Source organism: Scyliorhinus torazame, chromosome 18 (assembly GCF_047496885.1).
Source record: "Scyliorhinus torazame isolate Kashiwa2021f chromosome 18, sScyTor2.1, whole genome shotgun sequence".
Taxonomy (NCBI): domain Eukaryota; kingdom Metazoa; phylum Chordata; class Chondrichthyes; order Carcharhiniformes; family Scyliorhinidae; genus Scyliorhinus; species Scyliorhinus torazame.
Genome location: NC_092724.1, coordinates 162703224 through 162731050, shown reverse-complemented (window position 1 = coordinate 162731050; position 27827 = coordinate 162703224). Strand labels below are relative to the sequence as shown.

Here is a 27827-nt window from a genome sequence, read left to right as displayed (position 1 = left end):
TTTTGGCGGCAAAATCATGAGTGGTGCCGGTTTTCGAATTCTCCGCCCCCTGAAAAGTAGCGTACTCCAGGAGGACACCGCGCCGATTATCCACGGCCTCAGGCCGTTGTCTGAGACCCGTCCCGCGATGCTCCATCCGCAACCGGCTGAGTTCCCGCTGGCGTGGGTTACGTGTGCTCACACCGTTCGTGAACTCGGCGTGGCGGTTGCAGACTCAGTTCGGGGCCGCCACAGTCAGGGAGGGCTGATCCGCGGGCAGAGGGGGGCTTCATTCTGGGCTGGGGGCACTGTGGGCGGACGGTCCGGGGCGCGCAAGCGGCCGATGGGGGGCACTACTTTGGCAGTCCAGGTCCGCGGGCTGAGTCCGCCATGGAGCACGGCGCAGCCGCTGCAGGCCACCGGCGTGCACACGCACGGCCTCGGAATTGCTGGGGGCCGTATCGGCAGCTTGAGCTGCGAACTCTACGCTACCTCCCTGCCAGCCCCCAGCAAAACGGGGAATCGGTGGCCGTTTTATGCCAGTTTTCCTGGCGTAATAGACCACCGTTTTCCCACCAGTGTGGGGACTTAGCCTCCAAAACGGAGAATCCAGCCCTCTGTCTTTTTCTCCCAAAGTGGACAGCTTCACACTTATTCACATTATATTCCATCTGCCATGCTCTTGCCCATTCACTTAGTCTGACAAAATCCTCTTGAAGCCTCTTTGCATCCTTCTCACAATTTACATTCCCGCCTAATTTTGTGTCATCAGCAAATTTGGAAAGATTACATTTGGATTTGGATTGGATTTAGATTTTTGTCACGTGTACCGAGGTACAGTGAAAAGTATTTTTCTGCGAGCAGCTCAACAGATCATTAAGTACATGAGAAGAAAAGAAAACACATAATAGGGCAACACAAGGTACACAATGTAACTACACAACATCGGCATCAGGTGTTCCTTTTTGTTTACCTCCCCACCCCCCAGCCCCACCCGCCCTCCTTGGTTGCAGGCTACGAATAGTCCTTGAAACAAGTTGCCAAATGGTTATCACGTCCTATGGAAGCCCTCTTCGGACCCGCGGATGGCATATTAAATTTTCTCCATTTGGAGAAATTCCGCCAGGTCAGCCAGTCTGCAGTCTTGGACGGGGCTGCCGATCGCCAGCCAAGCAGGCGATCAGGGAGGCAAAGGCTAAGGTGTCATTCCCCCTCCCCATGAAGAGTCCTGGCTGATCTGTACCCCGAAGACCGCCACTTTTGGGCATGGCTCCACCCTCACTCCCACAACCCTGGACATGGCCTCGAAGAAGGACGTCCAATATCCGACAAGCCTGGGACAAGCCCAGAACATGTGGGTGTGGTTGGCCATTTGTCCCTGGCACCGTTTGCATTTGACCTCCGACTCCGGGAAGAACCCGCTCACTCTCGTCCTGGTTAGGTGCACTCTGTGCACCACCTTTAGCTGTGTTAGGCTCAGCCCTTCATGGAGGTGAAGTTCGCCCTGTGCAGTGCTTCAATCCACAGTCCTCCCCCTATCTGCCTCGTTCCTCCTCCATGTTTTCCTGCGGGGAGCGTACTGCATTGGATAATGCTCAGTCTAAAATAACCCAGTCGTTAGTTGTTTCCTCAACATACTCCTCTCGAAACACATCTCGTACACACTCCAGAAATACATACTCCACAGCATTAGGTTCCTAATTAGGTTCCCCGGTCAATTTGTAAATTGAAGTCGCCCAACATTATCACTGCAGTTTAGTGGCCTGTCAACAATTCCTATGTTTGATTCCCCTTTGCTGATTCTTAACTTCACCCCAATTGATCTACATCTTGATCTTTTCTCACTAATGTACTGACCTCGCCCCTTATTAGCAGGACTACCCTGTCATCTTTTCCCCTCCGCCTGGCCCTCCCAAATGATGAATATCTCTGAATATTCCATTCCCAGTCCTGGTCACCTTGTAACCATGCCTCTGCAATGGCAATTTTGTCATCTTTATGTCATCTTCCCTAATATCTCTTTATGTGACGACATTTTGTTTGAAAATGCTCCTGTGAAGTGGCTTGGCGTATTAGGATGTAAAACGTACAGATTTTGTTTGCGAGAATGTTGAGTGAGACGCAAGCCCAGTCTGCCACTGCGGGAGGAGAGGAGGTCGGTGTATTTACTGACACTGAGAACCGCTCGAACACCATCCCAGCCGCTGGGGTAGGGTGTCAATCACGCACAGGAAGGCTGATCCATTGTCACAAATCAGATTGCCGTGAAAAGAAAAGCAGCAGAGTTACCTTGAAAAAAAAATGCCTTTCCTTTGGGGAAAAGCAGCAAAATTAGGTAGACAAATTCTCGCTGCCTGCGCCTGTTGCATCTGAAGTTCAGGGACACAGTCTGTGTTTGTGTTTATTTTGGGATCCTGATGAATTTTCTGTTTTGAAGAACCATTACCGAACCGGGTGGTCACGTAATACCCCGCAGGGCAGGTTCTGGTTTTGATTTTTCGTTGCGTGCCTGAAGGGGGTGTGTCCATGAGCTGCCATGTCTCCGCCTCTGTAACAGTGGGCACTGAGGGGCTTTCTTACTTGCACCGTGAGTGGTGTGACACCTGCATTGTGACAACTAAATCCCCACTCCAAATCTGTCTCCAGTGACCCCCGCCTACACATTGTTACCTAGATGTGGATAGAGGAGAACAGGTACAGGCTCAGTCACGACAACATCCACAGTTGAATAGCTTGCTGGTATTAACTGGCTAAGCTCAAACGTGAACAATGGTTGTTAAGAACCGGGGAGGGTACTGGGGGCGGGGAGGGGGTGGGGGGGGGGGGGAAGCAGCTGCAGATATATCCCACACCCCTCATTGTAACAGTTTCTGATATATCCCACACCCCTCATTGTAACAGTTTCTGAGATATCCCACACCCCTCATTGTAACAGTTTCTGATATATCCCACACACCTCATTGTAACAATCTCTGATATATCTCACATCCCTCACTGTAACAATCTCTGATATATCTCACACCACTCACTGTAACAATCTCTGATATATCTCACACCACTCACTGTAACAATCTCTGATATCACTCACACCACTCACTTAACAATCTCTGATATATCTCACACCATTCACTGTAACAATCTCTGATATATCTCACATTCCTCACTGTAGCAATTTCTGATATATCCCACACCACTCACTGTAACGATCTCTGATATATCTCACACCACTCACTGTAACGATTTCTGATATATCTCACATCCTTCACTGTAACAATCTCTGATATATGCCACATCCCTCACTGTAACAATCTCTGATATATCTCACATCCCTCACTGTGACAATCTCTGATATATCCCACATCCCTCACTGTAACAATCTCCGATATATCTCACATCCCTCACTGTATCAATCTCTGATATATCTCACACCACTCAGTGTAACAATCTCTGATATATCTCACACTCCTCACTGTAACAATCTCTGATATATCTCACACCACTCACTGTAACAATCTCTGATATATCCCACATCCCTCACTGTAACAACCTCTGATATATCTCACATCCCTCACTGTCACAATCTCTGATATATCTCACACCACTCACTGTAACAATCTCTGATATATCTCACACCACTCACTGTAACAATCTCTGATATATCTCACACCACTCACTGTAACAATTTCTGATATATCTCACACCACTCACTGTAACAATCTCTGATATATCTCACACCACTCACTGTAACAATCTCTGATATATCCCACACCACTCACTGTAACAATCTCTGATATATCTCACATCCCTCACTGTAACAATCTCTGATATATCTCACATCCCTCACTGTAACAATCTCTGATATATCTCACACCACTCACTGTAACAATCTCTGATATATCTCACATGACTCACTGTAACAATCTCTGATATATCCCACATCCCTCACTGTAACAATCTCTGATATATCTCACACCACTCACTGTAACAATCTCTGATATATCTCACATCCCTCACTGTAACAATCTCTGATATATCTCACACCACTCACTGTAACGATTTCTGATATATCTCACATCCTTCACTGTAACAATCTCTGATATATGCCACATCCCTCACTGTAACAATCTCTGATATATCTCTTATCCCTCACTGTGACAATCTCTGATATATCCCACATCCCTCACTGTAACAATCTCTGATATATCTCACATCCCTCACTGTGACAATCTCTGATATATCTCACACCACTCACTGTAACAATCTCTGATATATCCCACATCCCTCACTGTAACAATCTCCGATATATCTCACATCCCTCACTGTATCAATTTCTGATATATCTCCCACCACTCAGTGTAACAATCTCTGATATATCTCACACTCCTCACTGTAACAATCTCTGATATATCTCACACCACTCACTGTAACAATCTCTGATATATCCCACATCCCTCACTGTAACAACCTCTGATATATCTCACATCCCTCACTGTCACAATCTCTGATATATCTCATACCACTCACTGTAACAATCTCTGATATATCTCACACCACTCACTGTAACAATCTCTGATATATCTCACACCACTCACTGTAACAATTTCGGATATATCTCACACCACTCACTGTAACAATCTCTGATATATCTCACACCACTCACTGTAACAATCTCTGATATATCCCACACCACTCACTGTAACAATCTCTGATATATCTCACATCCCTCACTGTAACAATCTCTGATATATCTCACATCCCTCACTGTAACAATCTCTGATATATCTCACACCACTCACTGTAACAATCTCTGATATATCTCACATGACTCACTGTAACAATCTCTGATATATCCCACATCCCTCACTGTAACAATCTCTGATATATCTCACACCACTCACTGTAACAATCTCTGATATATCTCACATCCCTCACTGTAACAATCTCTGATATATCTCATACCACTCACTGTAACAATCTCTGATATATCTCACATGCCTCACTGTAACAATCTCTGATATATCTCACACCACTCACTGTAACAATCTCTCATATATGCCACACCACTCACTGTAACAATCTCTCATATATCTCACACCACTCACTGTAACAATCTCTCATATATCTCACATCCCTCACTGTAACAGGCTATGATATATCTCACACTCTTCACTGTAACAATCTCTGATATATTTCACATTCCTCACTGCAACAATCTCTGATATACCTCGCACCCCTCACTGTAACAATCTCTGATATATTTCACACTCATCATTGTAACAATCTCTGATATATCTCACATCCCTCAGTGTAACAATCTCTGATATATCTCGCCCCCTTCACTGTAACAATCTCTGATATATTTCACACTCATAATTGTAACAATCTCTGATATATCTCACATTCCTCACTGTAACGATCTATGATATATCTCACATCCCTCACTGTAACAATCTCTGATATATCCCACACCCCTCACTGTTACAATCTCTGATATATCCCACACCTTTCACTGTAACAATCTCTGATATATCCCACACCCCTCACTGTAACAATCTCTGATATATCTCCCATCCCTCATTGTAACAATCTCTAATATATCCCACATCCCTCACTGTAACAATCTCTGATGTATCCCACATCCCTCACTGTAACAATCTCTGATATATCTCACACCCCTCACTGTAACAATCTCTCATATATCTCACACCACTCACTGTAACAATCTCTGACATATCTCACACCCCTCACTGTACCAATCTCTGATATATCCCACACCACTCACGGTAACAATCTCTGATATATTTCACATCCCTCACTGCAACAATCTCTGATATATCTCGCCCCCCTCACTGTAACAATCTCTGATATATTTCACACTCATCATTGTAACAATCTCTGATATATCCCACACCTTTCACTGTAACAATCTCTGATATATCCCACACCCCTCACTGTAACAATCTCTGATATATCTCGCATCCCTCACTGTAACAATCTCTGATATATCTCACATCCCTCACTGTAACAATCTATGATATATCTCACATCCCTCAGTGTAACAATCTCTGATATGTCTCACACTACTCACTGTAACAATCTCTGGTATATCCCACACCCCTCACTGTTACAATCTCTGATATATCCCACACCTTTCACTGTAACAATCTCTGATATATCTCCCATCCCTCATTGTAACAATCTCTAATATATCCCACATCCCTCACTGTAACAATCTCTGATATATCCCACACCACTCACTGTAACAATCTCTGATATATCTCACACCACTGACTGTAACAATCTCTGATATATCTCACACCCCTCACTGTAACAATCTCTGATATATCTCACATCCCTCACTGTAACAATCTCTGATATATCTCACACCACTCACTGTAACAATCTCTGATATATCTCAGATCCCTCACTGTATCAATCTCTGATATATCTCACACTCTTCACTGTAACAATCTCTGATATATTTCACATCCCTCACTGCAACAATCTCTGATATATCTCGCACCCCTCACTGTAACTATCTCTGATATATTTCACACTCATCATTGTAACAATCTCTGATATATCCCACACCACTCACTGTAACAATCTCTGATATATCTCCCATCCCTCATTGTAACATTCTCTAATATATCCCACATCCCTCACTGTAACAATCTCTGATATATCCCACACCACTCACTGTAACAATCCCTGATATATTCCACACCCCTCACTGTGACAAGCTCTGATATATCTCACATCCCTCACTGTAACAATCTCTGATATATCCCACACCCCTCACTGTAACAATCTCTGATATATCTCACATCCCTCACTGTAACAATCTCTGATATATCTCACACCACTCACTGTAACAATCTCTGATATATCTCACACCCCTCACTGTATCAATCTCTGATATATCTCACACCACTCACTGTAACAATCTCTGATATATCCCACACCCCTCACTGTAACAATCTCTGATATATCTCCCATCCCTCATTGTAACAATCTCTAATATATCCCACATCCCTCACTGTAACAATCTCTGATGTATCCCACATCCCTCACTGTAACAATCTCTGATATATCTCACACCACTCACTGTAACAATCTCTGATATATCTCACACCCCTCACTGTACCAATCTCTGATATATCCCACACCACTCACGGTAACAATCTCTGATATATTTCACATCCCTCACTGCAACAATCTCTGATATATCTCGCCCCCCTCACTGTAACAATCTCTGATATATTTCACACTCATCATTGTAACAATCTCTGATATATCCCACACCTTTCACTGTAACAATCTCTGATATATCCCACACCCCTCACTGTAACAATCTCTGATATATCTCGCATCCCTCACTGTAACAATCTCTGATATATCTCACATCCCTCACTGTAACAATCTATGATATATGTCACATCCCTCAGTGTAACAATCTCTGATATGTCTCACACTACTCACTGTAACAATCTCTGGTATATCCCACACCCCTCACTGTTACAATCTCTGATATATCCCACACCTTTCACTGTAACAATCTCTGATATATCCCACACCCCTCACTGTAACAATCTCTGATATATCTCCCATCCCTCATTGTAACAATCTCTAATATATCCCACATCCCTCACTGTAACAATCTCTGATATATCCCACACCACTCACTGTAACAATCTCTGATATATCTCAGATCCCTCACTGTATCAATCTCTGATATATCTCACACCACTCACTGTAACAATCTCTGATATATCTCACACCACTCACTGTAACAATCTCTGATATATCTCACATCCCTCACTGTAACAGTCTCTGATATATCTCACACTCTTCACTGTAACAATCTCTGATATATTTCACATCCCTCACTGCAACAATCTCTGATATATCTCGCACCCCTCACTGTAACTATCTCTGATATATTTCACACTCATCATTGTAACAATCTCTGATATATCCCACACCACTCACTGTAACAATCTCTGATATATCTCCCATCCCTCATTGTAACAATCTCTAATATATCCCACATCCCTCACTGTAACAATCTCTGATATATCCCACACCACTCACTGTAACAATCCCTGATATATTCCACACCCCTCACTGTGACAAGCTCTGATATATCTCGCATCCCTCACTGTAACAATCTCTGATATATCCCACACCCCTCACTGTAACAATCTCTGATATATCTCACATCCCTCACTGTAACAATCTCTGATATATCTCACACCACTCACTGTAACAATCTCTGATATATCTCACATCCCTCACTGTATCAATCTCTGATATATCTCACACCACTCACTGTAACAATCTCTGATATATCCCACACCCCTCACTGTAACAATCTCTGATATATCTCCCATCCCTCATTGTAACAATCTCTAATATATCCCACATCCCTCACTGTAACAATCTCTGATGTATCCCACATCCCTCACTGTAACAATCTCTGATATATCTCACATCCCTCACTGTAACAATCTCTGATATATCTCACACCCGTCACTGTACCAATCTCTGATATATCCCACACCACTCACGGTAACAATCTCTGATATATTTCACATCCCTCACTGCAACAATCTCTGATATATCTCGCCCCCCTCACTGTAACAATCTCTGATATATTTCACACTCATCATTGTAACAATCTCTGATATATCCCACACCTTTCACTGTAACAATCTCTGATATATCCCACACCCCTCACTGTAACAATCTCTGATATATCTCGCATCCCTCACTGTAACAATCTCTGATATATCTCACATCCCTCACTGTAACAATCTATCATATATCTCACATCCCTCAGTGTAACAATCTCTGATATGTCTCACACTACTCACTGTAACAATCTCTGGTATATCCCACACCCCTCACTGTTACAATCTCTGATATATCCCACACCTTTCACTGTAACAATCTCTGATATATCCCACACCCCTCACTGTAACAATCTCTGATATATCTCCCATCCCTCATTGTAACAATCTCTAATATATCCCACATCCCTCACTGTAACAATCTCTGATATATCCCACACCACTCACTGTAACAATCTCTGATATATCTCACACCACTCACTGTAACAATCTCTGATATATCTCACACCCCTCACTGTATCAATCTCTGATATATCTCACACCACTCACTGTAACAATCTCTGATATATCTCACATCCCTCATTGTAACAATCTCTGATATATCTCACACCACTCACTGTAACAATCTCTGATATATCTCACATCCCTCACTGTAACAATCTCTGATATATCTCACACCACTCACCGTAACAATCTCTGGTATATCCCACACCTTTCACTGTAACAATCTCTGATATATCTCACATCCCTCACTGTAACAATCTATGATATATCTCACATCCCTCAGTGTAACAATCTCTGATATGTCTCACACTACTCACTGTAACAATCTCTGGTATATCCCACACCCCTCACTGTTACAATCTCTGATATATCCCACACCTTTCACTGTAACAATCTCTGATATATCCCACACCCCTCACTGTAACAATCTCTGATATATCTCCCATCCCTCATTGTAACAATCTCTAATATATCCCACATCCCTCACTGTAACAATCTCTGATATATCCCACACCCCTCACTGTAACAATCTCTGATATATCTCCCATCCCTCATTGTAACAATCTCTAATATATCCCACATCCCTCACTGTAACAATCTCTGATATATCCCACACCACTCACTGTAACAATTTCTGATATATCTCACACCCCTCACTGTATCAATCTCTGATATATCTCACATCCCTCACTGTGACAATCTCACTTACCCCTTTCACCACATCCTTTCTATATAAAACTAAATCAGAACAAAAAACATATCACTAATTTAACAGAGCCACAAAACCGATTGAATGTCTACTCCGCTCTTCCCAGTAATTCAGTGTGAGCACACTGCAGTTGTTAGGGAGGCTGTTTTGCAATGTTTTGCCCATCCCCCTGTTGCAGTCCCCTCTCTATAATGTTCATCACAAGACACTGACAGAACATCTGATTTGACTCAAGTTTTGAATCAATATTTTCTTACGTGCCGGACAAATATTCTCTTTCAACAAAAGATCCTTTGAATTTTTTGAAAACGTTTTTCGGTCAATTGGCATCTATTTGTCGCCAGGACACGTGGCCAAATTTTTTACCTTGTTTTGTGGTTAAACTGCCTCCCAATTTCAAATAGAGACACATGAAAGGGTGCAAAGAAACAGAGAGAGACCTTAATTTATATGTATTTAAATCTGTGAAGATGGCGGTCTTGTCAGTTGATAAGTAGAGGGATAGGGCGGGATTCTCCGATTGCCGACGGCGGAATCGCATTCGGTGATTGGGCGAAGAATCCCTTTAGACGGCGAGTACGGGGGCGCCGCCTGTTTTCGGACACTCCGCCCCCTGCAAAACAGCATCATCGGTGAGTACGGCGCACGCCGTTGGGGCGGCCTCAGAACGTCACTGAAGGCCCACCCCCGATGCTCTGCCCCTTGATGGGCCGACTTCCTGACGGCGTGGATCACTTGTGGCTTGAGCTTGCGTCAACCTCGTGTGGCGGCTGCGGGCTGTGTCCAGCCCCGCCACAGTCGGTGGGGGGAGCTGTTCCGCTGGCCAGGTGGGGGCTTTGGCGGGGGCTGGGGGGACTAGTGGGTGGGTGGTCCAGGGGTGGCAAGGGGGATTACAGGGCAGCACTATCTGGCAGGCTGTGTCCACGCACGGCCGGCGCCATGTTGTACGCCGCAACCGCTGCAGGTCGCCACCCAGCAATTCTCTGGCTGCTTCTGGCGAGAACGCTGGGGGGGGGGGTCACGTGGCATGGCTGCTAGTCCCCCACCGGGCAGCACCGACTTTTTTGGCGTGAGACTAGACACATGCTCCGGACATAGCCTCAATATCGGAGAATCCAGCCCACAAAATCGGAGAATGCAGCCCACAGAGTTCTGATGGACCTTGATAAATCACTGGTTGAGGGTCAGCTGGAGTTATGGAGGGAATCTTAACTTTCTGAACACATTGGGAATTGGGGGCGTGTCTGCTGGAGCATGGGAAAGCCGGACGTTGGCTTCCACTGCATGCTGTGGATTTGCAGCTCCGCAGGGTGCGTAAGACGTCACTAACCAGAAGCCAACCTAATTGACAGGCTTGACTTGCAGTCGGATGGGAGGCAGTCTGGAGGACGGCTTGAGGCCAGAATCATTCCCCGGCTAATGGACAGCGGAGGAGTTCTGCTTTGTGGGGGGGGAGAGGTGCAGTGCAGGCGGGTCTGATGCTGGAGTGTGTTGCTGATTTTCTCCTTGGTTCAATTGCTCTGTTTTATTACCTTTGCTCTCGAGTCGCCAGGTATCTTTATGATACCGCCACGAGGTTCAAGTCCGAGTAATGATCAATAACCCAATACACCGATTAGTAAGATTCAAATCAAAGCACATTTATTCTACACAGTAATCGCTACTCATGCACAAATTCTACGTCTAAGCTACTTCTATAACTAACAGGCCTATACTTAACTTCGGACTGGCCCACCAGGTCAGGGGAACAAATGGCCTTTCGTTCGGGTTCTGAGTCTGCGGGATTCGAAGTTGGTACGGATTGGTAGCTAGGAGCGCCTATCTCGTAGCGAGCGTTGAATTAAGACTTACGTCAGTCGACGATCACTGCACCGGTCACGGTCAATGTTGGTTCGTGTTGCTGGGTGACCCGGGCAAGAAGAAGAGATGAAGAGAGCGATTTGAACTTGGGGCTCAACTCTTATAGTCCCCAGGGGCTTCCCGCTTTTTGGGGCGGACCCTGTACCTGGTCCCAAGTGATTGGACTTTGTCCCAATCGCTTGGTTCGATTTCTCCAATACTGGAGCGGTTCCCTGATCGATGGGCGGTCTTGAGGTGCTCGTTCACCTCCTTTGTGTAGGCTCCTGCTGGCGCCGCGGAGTCTGGCTTGGCTTTGTGTGTCCAAAATGTTACTTATTGTTCCCGGGGATTGCTCATCAGTATGCAGATGGCTGCTACTTTGTTATGCTGATGGTTGCTGGTATCGATGTTGTCTGGCCTTTGCAGAGGTAAATACACAGCAAACCAGCAGCTGCTGGTTTCTGTCTGTGTTGGCTGACTTTCCCATCAGCCTTTGCCGTTCGCCATTTTATATCGGGAGTTGGCTAATTTAGGTGGCTACAGGTCTCAGTGGGGAGGGCCGGGTTTCAGAGAGATGGGGGAATGGCAGACCTGGTCGGGAGATTGGAAGTTTGGGATAGTTTCTGCTCATGGAGGTTTGGCGAATGCTGGAAATAGCAGGCAAGTGGAAATGCTCTTCCCTCTTGACCCGCACAGTCTAACTGGCGGTTCCCCAAAATACGGAAACCCCGCTGGCAGGGGTTAAATTGCAAATAGTGAATAGAAAATAAGGCAGACAGCTTCATTATACAATTTCAATCAGTCCTGGGAATGGATTGACTGCCCAACCCTACTGAAACTAAAGCAGGGGCAGGTTAGGTTTGGAATTCATATTTTGAAACACTTTGCCACCCACTTGACACACACCTGTTGTTCTGAGAGATTAACTCCCCTCCCTCATGTCCAATTGTGGGCATCACCCTTTGAGAAGAATGCCACAGCCATGGAGAGGGTGCAGAGGAGATTTACCAAAACGATACAAGGAGTGAGGGACATGGTTAACGTGGAGAGACTGGAGAAGCTGGTATTATTCCCCTCAGAGAAGCTGAAGGGAGATTTAATAGCGGTGTTCAGAATCATGGAGGGTTTTGATTGAGTAAATAAGGAGAATCTGTTTCAATTGGCAGAAAGGCTGAAAACCAGTGAAACGACAGATTTCGGCAAAAGGTCCAGGAGAAAATACAGACAATATTTTTCTGATGCTGTGGAATGCACTGGCTGAATAGATGGTAGACGTGGATTGTACAGTAACTTTCAACGGGAACTGGATAAATAGTTGAAAGGCAGACATGTGCAGGGCAGTGGAAAACAGGTGGGAAATGGATCCAATTGGATAGATCCTTCAAAGGCAGAGTAAGCCAAATCAGATGGCACAGGAACATTCTGTTCTCTCAGATTCAATGATTCCGTCTTCGTGAAGATACTGCATAGCACAACGTCGGAATGTCCATGGCCACGCAAGCCTGCTGCAATTTCCTCCGGGAATGAACATTGTTATGATCCCAGCTGATGTAGATACTGGACAGGTCAGATCCCAGAGTGAAACCTGGCTTGATAGAACCGAACTTTGTTTTCGGAAGCCGTGAAGGAAGGTTACTAAACAAATTCACAGGAGTCTGTTGATGAACTTTCAATGCAAAAAGTAAAACATTTATTTCAACAAGTGAACTGCATTACAGATAAAAAGGTTGGAAAGATCTCAATTTGAACACCAGAAGGCGATTCAAATTTTCACTATTCCTTCACCCAGCAATATGTTGGCAGACACATAAACCATTAGCGTGGCACAAAGGTTTCTCATTTGAGACTGGCAGAGTTGCAAAATGTTTTTCTTCCAGTGAATTCCAGAGCATTTGTTTCATGCTTTGCACTCAACTTGTATTTCTGTCCGAGACACCGAGACCACGCTCTAACATCACTGTTTCTTCAACTGCAGAGCAAATCAATGAGTTCTCGAAACTCAGTCTTCCCACCTCTTCCAGTAGCACCTCGACTAAACTGCTCACTTTACTGAGCCCCATAAGTGTCGGGTGGCACGGTAGCACAGTGGGTAGCACTGTTGCTTCACAGCGCCAGGGACCCAGATTTGACTCCCGGCTTGGGTCCACTGTCCGTGCGGAGTTTGCACGTTCTCCCCGTGTCTGCGTGGGTTTCCTCCGGGTGCTCCGGTTTCCTCCCACAAGTCCCGAAAGATGTGCTGTTAGGTAATTTGGACATTCTGAATTCTGCCTCCGTGTACCTGAACAGGTGCCGGAGTGTGGCGACTAGGGGATTTTCACAGTAACTTCATTGCAGTGTTACTGTAAGCCTACTTGTGACAATAATAAAGATTTTTTTTTAAAAACTGGTTATTCAGTTAACTACGATCCCACTAAGGGGCAGCACAGCGGCGCAGTGGTTAGCACTGCTGCCTCACGCCGCTGAGGACCCGGGTTCGATCCCGGCCCTGGGTCACTGTCCGTGTGGAGTTTGCACATTCTCCCCATGTCTGCGTGGGTCTCGCCCCCACAACCCAAAGTTGTGCTGGTTAGGTGGATTATCCACGCTAAATTGCCCCTTAATCGTAAAAAAATAGTTGGGTACTCTAAATTTATTTTTGAAAAAGAAAAAAAAACTACAATTCCACCAGCCATGCAGCTTTTCTTCAAATGCCTGTCTTCTCTGTCTGACATACACACTCTGAACTCTCTCTCTCTCTCACTACTTCTCACTACCTTTCTCTCTCCACTCCTGTCACTTTCAATCTTTGTGTCATTGGATCACAGTCGCAAGGTTGCAGTCAAGCTTTTTCCACTATTTTTTGTTTTGTTTCCCGAACCACTGAACTTCCAACCCCTTTTAACCCACCTCTTCCACTTCAGACGTTGTAAAACCTCAATAAAAATGTTATATAGAGAAACAAACCCAAAAGATCTGAAACCTCCCAGTCTATCCAGACACCCAGGCACATAAAGTAGACCTAAATGAAACTGAAACTATTTTTTTACCTTTCCTAGCACACACATATATACACATGTATAAATTCAATTAAAAATTATGCATAATTCATAACAGCATGCCTGGGAGATTGAAGAGACGTCATAGCATGACCAATAGCTGGGAGAGGAGAAGGACTCTCCACACGAAACCAAAAGTGCCAAATATCTTTCGGGAGCAACTTAGTGAAGTCTAATACGTAGAGGTCTTGATTCGCAAAAGAGATTGTGACACAAATCCACCAACTCCTGCAGCTACAACTGCAACTTCCAAACTGGACAAGGACAGCAATAGGTATACTGACATGGTTGATTAGCTGTGAGTTCTGGTATCAGGCTTTTATCACAGGGTGGAGTGAAGCGTTGAGTAATGATGGTGGTTGTTGTTGGTGGGTGAGGGTAGTGAAATGAACCGTGCACGAGGTCAGTGGTTCAATTAGTAGATTACGGCATTTTAAGATAAACTCATTCACCTTGGCAACTCATGTCAGATCGTTAAACATTTCCCTGCACTGCACCCATGTTCGTGGAACAAAACTCCTGGCCCTGACTTCTGCTGCTGCATCTTCCCCACTACCTCCTAAGTATCAATCTCAAGGGTCTTCTACCAATCCCCTGCAGGTGCAGAACGTCTCTCTGTCTCTCCACATCTAGCACCAAGACCTCAAATGGATTGTCTCAAAATCTTGTTGCTGCTTCCTCTTTCGCACATTCAGCCTCAAAGAAATAGAACCTTGCTTCACTTTTCAAACTAACTATCACCACCTCTTGCAGCCATAATGCACCTCAGATAAAGATGAACTGTTTTCATTGGTTGGAGATTCTAGAACTAAGGGGCATTGTTTAAAGATTCAGGGCCAGACCGTACAGGAGTGATGTTAGGAAGGACTCCTACACACAAAGGAGTGGTAGAGGTTTGGAGATCTCTCCCACAAACGGCAATTGGTGCTGGATCAGTTGTTAATTTTAAATCTGAGATAGATAGATTTTTTATTAACTGAGATAGTAAGAAGTCTTACAACACCAGGTTAAAGTCCAACAGGTTTGTTTCAAATCACGAGCTTTCGGAGCACTGCTCCTTCCTCAGGTGAATGGAGAGGTATTCACCTGAGTGCTCCAAAAGCTAGTGATTTGAAACAAACCTGTTGGACTTTAACCTGGTTTTGTGAGACTTCTTACTGTGCTCACCCCAGTCTAACACCGGCATCTCCACATGGAGGTATTAAGGGATATGGGCCAAAGGCGGGTATATTAAGTTAGGCCACAGATCAGCCATGATCTCATTGAATGGCGGGACAGGCTTGAGGGGCAGAATGGTCTATTCCCGACCCTATGTTAAAGAGACGAAGGCTCCTTTAAATAGTGCTCGCCGCTTGTGATAACGACCCCTGCTTCTTTCCACCCAAGGAACAGTCCAGGCAAGAGTTGCTGGTTGCATACGCAGAATTCACATAAAACATGAATTTAATGAGTTGCTTGCACCGCAGTGAACAGGCATGGGTTAATCGTTTGAAATCAGTTAACCTTAATCCCCACGTGCATTTTAGAGGGTTTGCTCCCATGATATCTGTCAGTATTTGAAACTGAGCATGACGTTTGGGATTCCGCACCCCCCCCCCAACAACAATTATGTTGTGTTCTGTTTTTGTACATGCGTGGAATGACATGGACATGTTTTGACAAGCTTGTGAATGTAGTCAGATCATCTGCCATCTTCTCCCTAATCAATCTGTCCCCTTGCTCCGTGACCCAGTCACCTGCTGCTGCACAGCCACCTTATACCTGTCCTCTGAGACTCTATCCTCAATGTTCCTCGGCAATTCCCTTACCTGCTCGCAAAACTGTCCTCTAAACCCATCAGTTTGACTTGGACGGTACAGGCGCAGATTATTTAAGAACCAGGGGAATATTGTCGATGTGTGAGTTCAGAGTTTTAGTTATAGTACCAGGTAGACGTCTAAACAATCCCGAGCTCCCTCTCTCTGCCCAGTCGATCCCGTCTCCCACTCTCTCTAATTGATACCTAGCTCTCTCTCTCCCTCTCTCTCTCTAATTCATATTTAGCTCTCTCTAATTGATACCAGACTCTATCTATCCCTCTCTCTCTAATTGATACCTTGCTCTCTCTCTCCCTCTCTCTCTCTAATTGATATTTAGCTCTCTCTAATTGATACCAGACTCTCTCTCTCCCCCTCTCTCTAATTGATACCTAACTCTCTCTCTCCCTCTCGCTCTAATTGATACCTAACTCTCTCTCTCCCTCTCTCTCTAATTGATACCAGACTCTCTCTCTCTCCCCCTCTCTCTGATTGATGATTAACTCTCTCTCTCTCCCTCTCTCTCTAATTGATACCTAACTCTCTCTCTAATTGATACCTATCTCTCTCTCCCTCTCTCTAATTGATACCTAACTCTCTCTCTAGTTAAGAGCACAGGCTGATGTAGCACACTGGGCTAAATTGCTGGCTTGTAATCCAGAAGACAGCCAGCAGCATGGTTCAATTCCCGTACCAATCTCCCCAAACAGGTGCCGGAATGTGGCGACTAGGGGCTTTTCACAGTAACTTCACTGAAGCAGACTTGTGACAATAAGTGATTATTATTATTTATTAATTGATACCTATCTCTCTCTCTCCCCTCTCTCTAATTGATACCTAACACTCTCTCCCCCTCTCTCTAATTGATACCTAGCTCTCTCTCTCCCTCTCTCTCTAACTGATACCTAGCTCTCTCTTTCTCTCTCTAACTGATATTTAGCTCTCTCTCTAATTGATACCAGACTCTCTCTCCCTCTCTCTCTAATGGATACCTAACTCTCCCTCTCTCCCTCTCTCTCTAATTGATACGTAACTCTCTCTCTCCCTCTCGCTCTAATTGATAGCAAACTCTCTCTCTCTCCCTCTCTCTCTCTAATGGATACCAGACTCTCTCTCTCTCCCTCTCTCTCTCTAATGGATACCAGACTCTCTCTCTCTCTCCCTCTCTCTCTCTAATGGACACCAACTCTCCCTCTCTCTCTAATTGATACCTAACTCTCTCTCTCCCTCTCTCTTGAATTGATATTTAGCTCTCTCTCATTGATACCAGACTCTCTCTCTAATGGATACCTAGCTCTCTCCCATTCTCTCCCTCTCCCTCTCTCTAATTGATACCTAGCTCTCTCTCTCCCTCCCTCTAATTGATACCTAGCTCTCTCTCCTCTCTCTCCCCCTCTCTCTCTCTAATTGATACCTAGCTCTCTCTCTCTCTCTCTAATTGATACCTCTCTCCCTCTCTCTAATTGATACCTATCTCTCTCTCCATCTCTAATTGATACCTATCTCTCTCCCCCTCTCTCTAATTTATACCTAGCTCTTTCCCTCTCTCTCGAATTGATACCTAACTCTCTCTCTCGCCCTCTCTCTCTAATTGATACCGAACTCTCTCTCTCCTTCTCTCTCTAATTGATACCTAACTCTCTCTCTAATTAAGAGCACAGGCTGATGTAGCACACTGGGCTAAATTGCTGGCTTGTAATCCAGAAGACAGCCAGCAGCACGGTTCAATTCCCGTACCAACCTCCCCAAACAGGTGCCGGGATGTGGCGACTAGGGGCTTTTCACAGTAACTTCACTAAAGCATACTTGTGACAATAAGTGATTATTATTATTTATTAATTGATACCTATCTCTCTCTCCCCCCTCTCTCTAATTGATACCTAACACTCTCTCTCTCCCCCTCTCTCTAATTGATACCTAACTCTCTCCCTCTCTCTAATTTATACCTAACTCTCTCTCCCCCTCTCTCTAATTGATACCTAGCTCTCTCTCTCCCTCTCTCTCTCTAACTGATATTTAGTTCTCTCTCTAATTGATACCAGACTCTCTCTCTCTCCCTCTCTCTCTAATTGATACGTAACTCTCTCTCCCCCTCTCTCTAATTGATACCTTACTCTCTCCCTCTCTCCCTCTCTCTAATTTATACCTAACTCTCTCTCCCCCTCTCTCTAATTGATACCTAGCTCTCTCTCTCCCTCTCTCTCTCTAACTGATATTTAGCTCTCTCTCTAATTGATACCAGACTCTCTCTCTCTCCCTCTCTCTCTAATTGATACCTAACTCTCTCTCTAATTAAGAGCACAGGCTGATGTAGCACACTGGGCTAAATTGCTGGCTTGTAATCCAGAAGACAGCCAGCAGCACGGTTCAATTCCCGTACCAACCTCCCCAAACAGGTGCCGGGATGTGGCGACTAGGGGCTTTTCACAGTAACTTCACTAAAGCATACTTGTGACAATAAGTGATTATTATTATTTATTAATTGATACCTATCTCTCTCTCCCCCCTCTCTCTAATTGATACCTAACACTCTCTCTCTCCCCCTCTCTCTAATTGATACCTAACTCTCTCCCTCTCTCTAATTTATACCTAACTCTCTCTCCCCCTCTCTCTAATTGATACCTAGCTCTCTCTCTCCCTCTCTCTCTCTAACTGATATTTAGTTCTCTCTCTAATTGATACCAGACTCTCTCTCTCTCCCTCTCTCTCTAATTGATACGTAACTCTCTCTCCCCCTCTCTCTAATTGATACCTTACTCTCTCCCTCTCTCCCTCTCTCTAATTTATACCTAACTCTCTCTCCCCCTCTCTCTAATTGATACCTAGCTCTCTCTCTCCCTCTCTCTCTCTAACTGATATTTAGCTCTCTCTCTAATTGATACCAGACTCTCTCTCTCTCCCTCTCTCTCTAATTGATACGTAACTCTCTCTCTCCCTCTCTCTCTAATTGATGCGTAACTCTCTCTCACTCTCTCTCTAATTGATACGTAACTCTCTCTCTCCCTCTCTCTCTAATCGATACCCAGCTCTCTCTTCCCCTCTCTCTCCAATTGATAACTAACTCTCTCTCTCTCCTTCTCTCTCTAATTGATACCTAACTCTCTCTCTCTCTCTCTCTGTCTAATTGATACCTAACTCTCTCCCCCTCTCTCTAATTGATACCTAACTCTCCCTCTCTCCCCCTCTCTCTAATTGATACCAGACTCCCTCTCTCTCCCTCTCTCTCTGATAGATACCTAACTCTCTCTCCCTCTCTCTCTAATTGATACCCAACTCTCTCTCTCTCGCTCTCTCTCTCTAATTGATACCTAACTCTCTCCCCCTCTCTAATTGATACCTAACTCTCTCTCTCTCCCTCTCTCTCTGATTGATACCTAACTCTCTCTCTCTCCCTCTCTCTCTAATTGATACCTAACTCTCTCTCTCTCGCTCTCTCTCTAATTGATACCTAACTCTCTCTCTCCCTCTCTCTCTAATTGATACCTAACTCTCTCTCTCCTTCTCTCTCTAATTGATACCAGACTCTCTCTCTCTCTCCCTCTCTCTCTAATTGATACCTAACTCACTCTCTCTCTCTCTCTAATTGATACCTAACTCTCTCTCTCTCCTTCCTTCTAATTGATACCGAGTTCTCTCCCTCTCTCTCTCTCTCTCCCTCTCCCTCTCTCTAATTGATACCAAGCTCTCTCCCTCTCCCTCTCTCTCTCTAATTGATACCAAACTCTCTCTCTCTCTCTCCCTCTCTCCCCCTCTCTTCAATTGATTCCTAACTCTCTCTCTCTCCCTCTCTCTCTCTAATTGATACCTAGCTCTCTCTCTCTGTCCCCCCCTCTCTCTCTAATTGATACCAAACTCTCTCTCTCCCTCTCTCTCCCTCTCTTGAATTGATACCTAACTCTCTCTCTCTCTCTAATTGATACCTAGCTCTCTCTCTCTCTGTCCCCCCCTTTCTAATTGATACCTAACTCTCTCTCACCCTCTCTCCCCCTCTCTTGAATTGATACCTAACTCTCTCTCTCTCTCCCTCTCTCTCTCTAATTGATATTTAGCTGTCTCTAATTGATACCAGACTCTCTCTCTCTCCCCTCTCTCTAATTGATACCGAGCTCTCTCTCTCTCTCTCTAATTGATACCTTGCTCTCTCTCTCCCCCCCTTTCTCTAATTGATACCTAACTCGCCCTCTCTCTCTAATTGATACCAGACTCCCTCTCTCTCCCTCTCTCTCTGATTGATACCTAACTCACTCTCTCTCTCCCCCTCTCTCTAATTGATACCTAACTCTCTCTCTCCCTCTCTCTCTAATTGATACCTAACTCTCTCTCTCTCCCTCTCTCTCTCTAATTGATACCTAACTCTCTCTCTCTCCCTCTCTCTCTAATTGATACCTAACGCTCTCTGTCCCTCTCTCTCTAATTGATATTTAGCTCTCTCTAATTGATACCAGACTCTATCTCTCTCCCTCTCTCTCTAATTGATACCTAACTCTCTCTCTCTCATTCTAATTGATACCTAACTCTCTCTCCCTCCTTCTAATTGATACCTAGTTATCTCCCTCTCTCTCCCTCTCTCCCTCTCCCTCTCTCTAATTGATACCAAGCTCTCTCCCTCTCCCTCTCTCTCTAATTGATACCAAACTCTCTCTCTCTCTCTCCCTCTCTCCCCCTTTCTTGAATTGATACCTAACTCTCTCTCTCTCCCTCTCGCTCCCTAATTGATACCTAGCTCTCTCTCTCTCCCCCTCTCTCTAATTGATACCTAGCTCCCTCTCTCTCTGTCCCCCCCCCTCTCTAATTGATACCTAACTCTCTCTCTCCCTCTCTCCCCCTCTCTTGAATTGATACCTAACTCTCTCTCTCTCTCCCTCTCTCTCTCTAATTGATATTTAGCTGTCGAGAATTGATACCAGACTCTCTCTCTCTCCCCCTCTCTCTAATTAATAACTAGCTCTCTCTCTCTCTCTAATTGATACCTAGCTCTCTCTCTCTGTCCCCCTCTCTCTCGCTAATTGATACCTAACTCTCTCTCTCTCTCTCTAATTGATACCTAACTCTCTCTCTCCCCCCTTTCTCTAATTGATACCTAACTCTCCCTCTCTCCCCCTCTCTCTAATTGATACCAGACTCCCTCTCTCTCCCTCTCTCTCTGATTGATACCTAACTCTCTCTCTCTCCCTCTCTCTCTAATTGATACCTAACTCTCTCTCTCTCTCGCTCTCTCTCTAATTGATACCTAACTCTCTCTCTCCCCTCTCTCTAATTGATACCTAACTCTCTCTCTCCCTCTCTCTCTAATTGATACCTAACTCTCTCTCTCTCCCTCTCTCTCAAATTGATACCTAACTTTCTCTCTCTCCCTCTCTCTCTAATTGATACCTGACGCTCTCTGTCCCTCTCTCTCTAATTGATATTTAGCTCTCTCTAATTGATACCAGACTCTCTCTCTCTCCCTCCTTCTAATTGATACCCAGTTATCTCCCTCTCTCTCCCTCTCCCTCTCTCTAATTGATACCAAGCTCTCTCCCTCTCCCTCTCTCTCTCTAATTGATACCAAACGCTTTCTCTCTCTCTCCCTCTCTCCCCCTTTCTTGAATTGATACCTAACTCTCTCTCTCTCCCTCTCTCCCCCTAATTGATACCTAGCTTTCTCTCTCTGTCCCCCTCGCTCTCTCTAATTGATACCAAACTCTCTCTCTCTCCCTCTCCCCCCTCTCTTGAATTGATACCTAACTCTCTCTCTCTCTCTCTCTCTCTAATTGATACCTAACTCTCTCTCTCTCCCTCTCACTCTCTAATTGATATTTAGCTCTTTCTAATTGATACCAGACTCTTTCTCTCTCCCCTCTCTCTAATTGATACCTAGCTCTCTCTCTCCCCCTCTCTCTAATTGATACCTAACTCTCTCTGATACCAGACTCTCTCTCTCTCCCCCTCTCTCTTATTGATACCTAACTCTCTCTCCCTCTCTCTCTAATTGATACCAGACTCTCTCTCTCTCCCTCTCTCTCTGATTGATACCTAACTCTCTCTCTCTCTCACTCTCTCTAATTGCTCCCTATCTCTCTCTCTCTCACTCTCTCTAATTGATACCTAACTCGCTCTCTCTCTCATTACTACCTATCTCTCTCTCACTCTCTCTAATTTATACCTAAATCTATCTCTCTCTAATCGCTACCTAACTCTCTCTCTCTCCCTCTCTCTAATTGATACCTAGCTCTCTCTCTCTCCCTCTCTCTCTCTAATTGATACCTAACTCTCCCTCTCTCTCTCTCTAATTGCTACCTAACTCTCTCTCTCTCCCTCTCTCTAATTGCTCCCTAACTCTCTCTCTCTCTCCCTCTCTCTAATTGCTACCTATCTCTCTCTCTCTCAATCTCTCTAATTGATAGCTAACGCTCTCTCTCTCTCTCTCTCTAATTGCTACCTAACTCTCTCTCTCTCCCTCTCTCTAATTGCTACCTATCTCTCTCACTCTCTCTAATTGATACCTAACTCTCTCTCTCACTCTCTCTAATTCCTACCTATCTCTCTCTCACTCTCTCTAATTGATACCTAACTCTCTCTCTCTAATTGATACCTAGCTCTCTCTCTCCCTCTCTCTCTAATTGATACCTAACTCTCTCTCTCTCTCTCTCTCTAATTGCTACCTATCTCTCTCTCTCTCACTTTCTCTAATTGATACCAAGCTCTCTCCCTCTCCCTCTCTCTCTCTAATTGATACCAAACTCTCTCTCTCTCCCTCGCTCCTGAATTGATACCTAACTCTCTCTCTCTCCCTCTCTCTCTAATTGATACCGAGCTCTCGCTCTCTGTCCCCCTCTCTGTCTCTAATTGATACCTAACTCTCTCTCTCTCTCTCTCTCTCTCTCTAATTGATACCTAACTCGCTCTCCCTCCCCCTTTCTCCAATTGATACCTAACTCTCCCTCTCTCCCCCTCTCTCTAATTGATACCAGACTCCCTCTCTCTCCCTCTCTCTCTGATTGATACCTAACTCTCTCTCCCTCTCTCTCTAATTGATACCTAACTCTCTCTCTCTCACTCTCTCTCTAATTGATACCTAACTCTCTCCCCCTCTCTCTAATTGATACCTAACTCTCTCTCTCCCTCTCTCTCTAATTGATACCTAGCTCTCTTTCTCTCCCTCTCTCTCTAATTGATACCTAACTCTCTCTGTCCCTCTCTCTCTCTAATTGATATTTAGCTCTCTCTCTCTAATTAATACCAGACTCTCGCTCTCTCCCTCTCTCTCTAATTGATACCTAACTCTCTCTCACTCTCTCTAATTGATACCTAACTCTCTCTCTCTCCCCCTTTCTCTAATTGATACCTAACTCTCTCTCTCTCCCTCGCTCTCTAATTGATACCTAACTCTCTCTCTCTCTAATTGATACCTAACTCTCTCTCTCCCTCTCTAATTGATACCAGACTCTCTCTCTCTCCCTCTCTCTGATTGATACCCAACTCTCTCCCTCTCTCTCTACTTGATACCAGACTCTCTCTCTCTCCCTCTCTCTAATTGATACCTAACTCTCTCTCTCTCCTCTCTCTCTCTCCCTCTCCCTCACTCTAATTGATACCAGACTCTCTCTCTCTCCCTCTCTCTGATTGATACCCAACTCTCTCCCTCTCTCTCTACTTGATACCAGACTCTCTCTCTCTCCCTCTCTCTAATTGATACCTAACTCTCTCTCTCTCCTCTCTCTCTCTCCCTCTCCCTCACTCTAATTGATACCAGACTCTCTCTCTCTCCCTCTCTCTGATTGATACCTAACTCTCACCCTCTCTCTCTACTTGATACCAGACTCTCTCTCTCTCCCTCTCTCTCTCTATAATTGATACCTAGCTCTCTCTCTCTCTCTCTCTACTTGATACCTAGCTCTCTCTCTCCCCTTTTCTCTCTCTCTCTCCCTCTCTCTCTCTATAATTGATACCTAGCTCTCTCTCTCTCCTTTTCTCTCTCCCTCTCTCTCTCTATAATTGATACCTAGCTCTCTCTCTCTCTCTCTCTAATTGATACCTAGCTTCACTGATGCAGTGATTCCCAAAGCAGTCTGTCCTGTCAGTTTCTGCCTCTCCCTGTGTTTTGCCTGTCTCCGGTTCTGCCTGTGTTTGGCTCCCATTGTGCCCGATATGTCCCTGGCCCCAGTGTGCATTGCAGATGCTTATTCCAGGGCAACATTGACTCCCGGCTCCTTGTGCTGTGGATCCTTGGCTTAGTGCTGTGTAGATTCCGATTAATGTTGTCACTTTAAAGATTGTCGTGAACGATAAATGTGCTCAGAGTGTCTGATCTTCCTTTCTTCAGCCATGTGACTCAGATGACATCATGGATCCACCCTGTGACTAGCGCATTGAGCAAGCCGCCTGCAGAGAGAAGCAGCAATACTGATCCTCAAGAACTTCCAGAATTCAGGAGCTGATAGAGACGAGGTGCCTCCGAGAACGGAGACGCCGAGAGTGAATCGATCGTTTCACCAACACCGACCCCAAAAATCACACCAGCAAGATCATGCTGTAAAAATCCTCTAAGAGTGCACTCTGAAATAAATGCTCTGTTGATGTTTTCAGTCTTTTATAAGCAAAATAAGTGGCTTGAATAAGTGGCCATCAGCTTCCATGGGTTCGAATGCTGATGTTACAGCTGGATTGAGCTCAGGCCAATAATGGGATTGGGATGAAGTGGGTTTGTTCAGTCTCAGTCCACTTTTTCATTGACACAAGTCCAGAATACAACAATAGAAACAACCCAGAATTCTGTGTTATATTTTTAAGCTCCTACTAAGTGAACAATGTTGTTTGAATCTGATCATGAAGCAATTGCAGGAGGGTTCCTTCGAATATGAAATATAAGGCATTTAACTGTGGTAGTCACCTAACCCCGTGCTGTACCTGTCCTGGGAGTGTTTGATGGGGACAGTGTAGAGGGAGCTTTACCCTGTATCTAACCCCGTGCTGTACCTGTCCTGGGAGTGTTTGATGGGGACAGTGTAGAGGGAGCTTCACTCTGTATCTAACTCTGTGCTGTACCTGTCCTGGGAGTGTTTGATGGGGACAGTGTAGAGGGAGCTTTACTCTGTATCTAACCCCGTGCTGTACCTGTCCTGGGAGTGTTTGATGGGGACAGTGTAGAGGGAGCTTCACTCTGTATCTAACCCCGTGCTGTACCTGTCCTGGGAGTGTTTGATGGGGACAGTGTAGAGGGAGCTTCACTCTGTATCTAACTCTGTGCTGTACCTCTCCTGGGAGTGTTTGATGGGGACACTGTAGAGGGAGCTTTACGCTGTATCTAACCCCGTGCTGTACCTGTCCTGGGAGTGTTTGATGGGGACAGTGTAGAGGGAGCTTTACTCTGTATCTAACCCTGTGCTGTACCTGTCCTGGGAGTGTTTGATGAGGACAGTGTAGAGGGAGCTTTACTCTGTATCTAACCCCATGATGTACCTGTCCTGGGAGTGTTTGATGGGGACAGTGTAGAGGAAGCTTTACTCTGTATCTAACCCCGTGCTGTACCTGTCCTGGGAGTGTTTGATGTTGGTATTGGGAGTAAAATAAACCGTTGCCACAAATTTATGCCTTCATGGCCTCTTTGTCTCAAACCCTCCTTATCTAATCCCTAATAAAATTAATAACTTTGTTCGTGGAGTGTGAAGTATTTTTTGCAAAAGGTACACCTGCCGTGTAATGTATATTGGGAGTTCCAGCCTCAAGCTGCCCAGCACCAGTACTGCAGGAGTGCTGCATTGTTGGAGGTGCTGCATTTTGGAGGGCCCATTAAATCAAAGCCCTATCTCCCTTCACCGGTGGAAATCCCCATTTGAGGAGCTGGCGCACTCTTCCCAATATCCTGGCCAAAATTTATCCCTCGGAAAAACGTCCCAGAAATAGATCATCTGGACATTATCACATTGTGGAGCTTGCTTTGAACAAATTAGCTGCTAGATTTCCGCCAACAATGACCACACTTCAGAAATTACCTCCTTGATTGTAAAATGGAACATCTTGAAATGTCATGAGCGATGCGATATAAGCGTATGTTCCCTTTCTGAGCTAAATGTAGCTATGTTGTCAGCAAGACCTTGATGTTTGACTGTGATGTGAAGATAATGACTGTGTGTCTGCTGTCGAGTCTGTACACAAAGTATTCCTGTTTTTTTTCAAACAAACTGACATTTCCACTGTCTCATTTCAAGCAACTGCCCCTGACTGGACAATGACCATACCCAACATCTAGGTAGGCACGTTATTCCCATTTGTGCATCTGACGGACAATTAAAGCCAGCTACTTTTCAGAGCGAGACAGTACCTCCAAGCTCACCCCCCTTTATAGCAAAGAAAACCAAGCAGGGAGCTGCATATGTTTGGTCTTGCAAGTGATGGGTTTCCAATGTTGCCAGTGAGGGTGTCAGTCAGTGAGGAGCAGGCCCTCAGGCATTTACAGTGAAGATGCTCTTTCATTGCAGATGTCAACCAGTATCTGAAAAGGAATCTGGTGAAATAGGATCACTCCCCAACGTACAAAGGAAGCCGTTCACACAGGGCAAACTCATGACGGGGGCGGCACGGTGGCGCAGTGGTTAGCACTGCTGCCTACGGCGCTGAGGACCCGGGTTCGATCCCGGCCCTGGGTTACTGTCCGTGTGGAGTTTAAACATTCTCCTCATGTCTGCGTGCGTCTCACCCCCACAACCCAAAAACATGTGCGGGTTAGGTGGATTGGCCACGCTACATTGCCCCTTAATTGGAGAAAAATAATTTGGGAACTCTAAATTTATTTATAAAAAGGCAACCTCATGAGGAAGGAAGCAGCTGGAACATCGCCCAACATTGTCAACCCTCCTGAGGTTATTCTTGAAGGCCCCGCCTTCTCAACCTCACTCCTCACTGGAGGTGTGGTGATCCTCAGGTTAAACCCACCACCAGTCAGCTCACCCCCTCAATGGGGAAAGCAGCCTACAGTCATCTGGCATTGTGGTGACAGTCACTTTATTTGACCTCCCTAAGTAACCTCCTCCAGCCCTCCCACACTCAGGCCTCCTGGTCTCTCCATGGTTCCTATTCCCATCACTACACCATTGTTGCCTGTGCCTCCTGACTGAGCTCGTTTTACTATTTTATAAGTGTTACAAACATACCAGCCATTGTTAAACGGAGGGGAGATTTGGATAGCACTATCTCTAAAATCTATCTAAATTGATTTCTGATAGCTTGTAGCTGATGTCGACGATTGAAAGGAAGATTAATCCAAAAGTCTGTTCCTATCCTGTATAAACGGGGCAGCTAATGTGGTTTGACTCCCAGCCATTTGCAATTCTTTTTGTTGTGTTCATATGAC

General features: G+C 45.0%; 1 protein-coding gene across 4 annotated transcripts in view; it reads left to right on the top strand.

Annotated features, from left to right (window-relative positions):
- The window catches only part of stxbp4 (syntaxin binding protein 4), a 346204-nt gene extending 320075 nt beyond the window's left edge, over positions 1 to 26129 (top strand). For all 4 annotated transcript variants that reach the window (XM_072483831.1, XM_072483829.1, XM_072483830.1 and 1 more), the window contains one exon: positions 24801 to 26129. In XM_072483831.1, coding sequence (XP_072339932.1) covers positions 24801 to 24915 — 115 coding nt within the window. In that variant the 3' untranslated portion in view covers positions 24916 to 26129. The remainder of the gene's footprint in view (positions 1 to 24800) is intronic.
- Positions 26130 to 27827: the final 1698 nt, after the last annotated feature.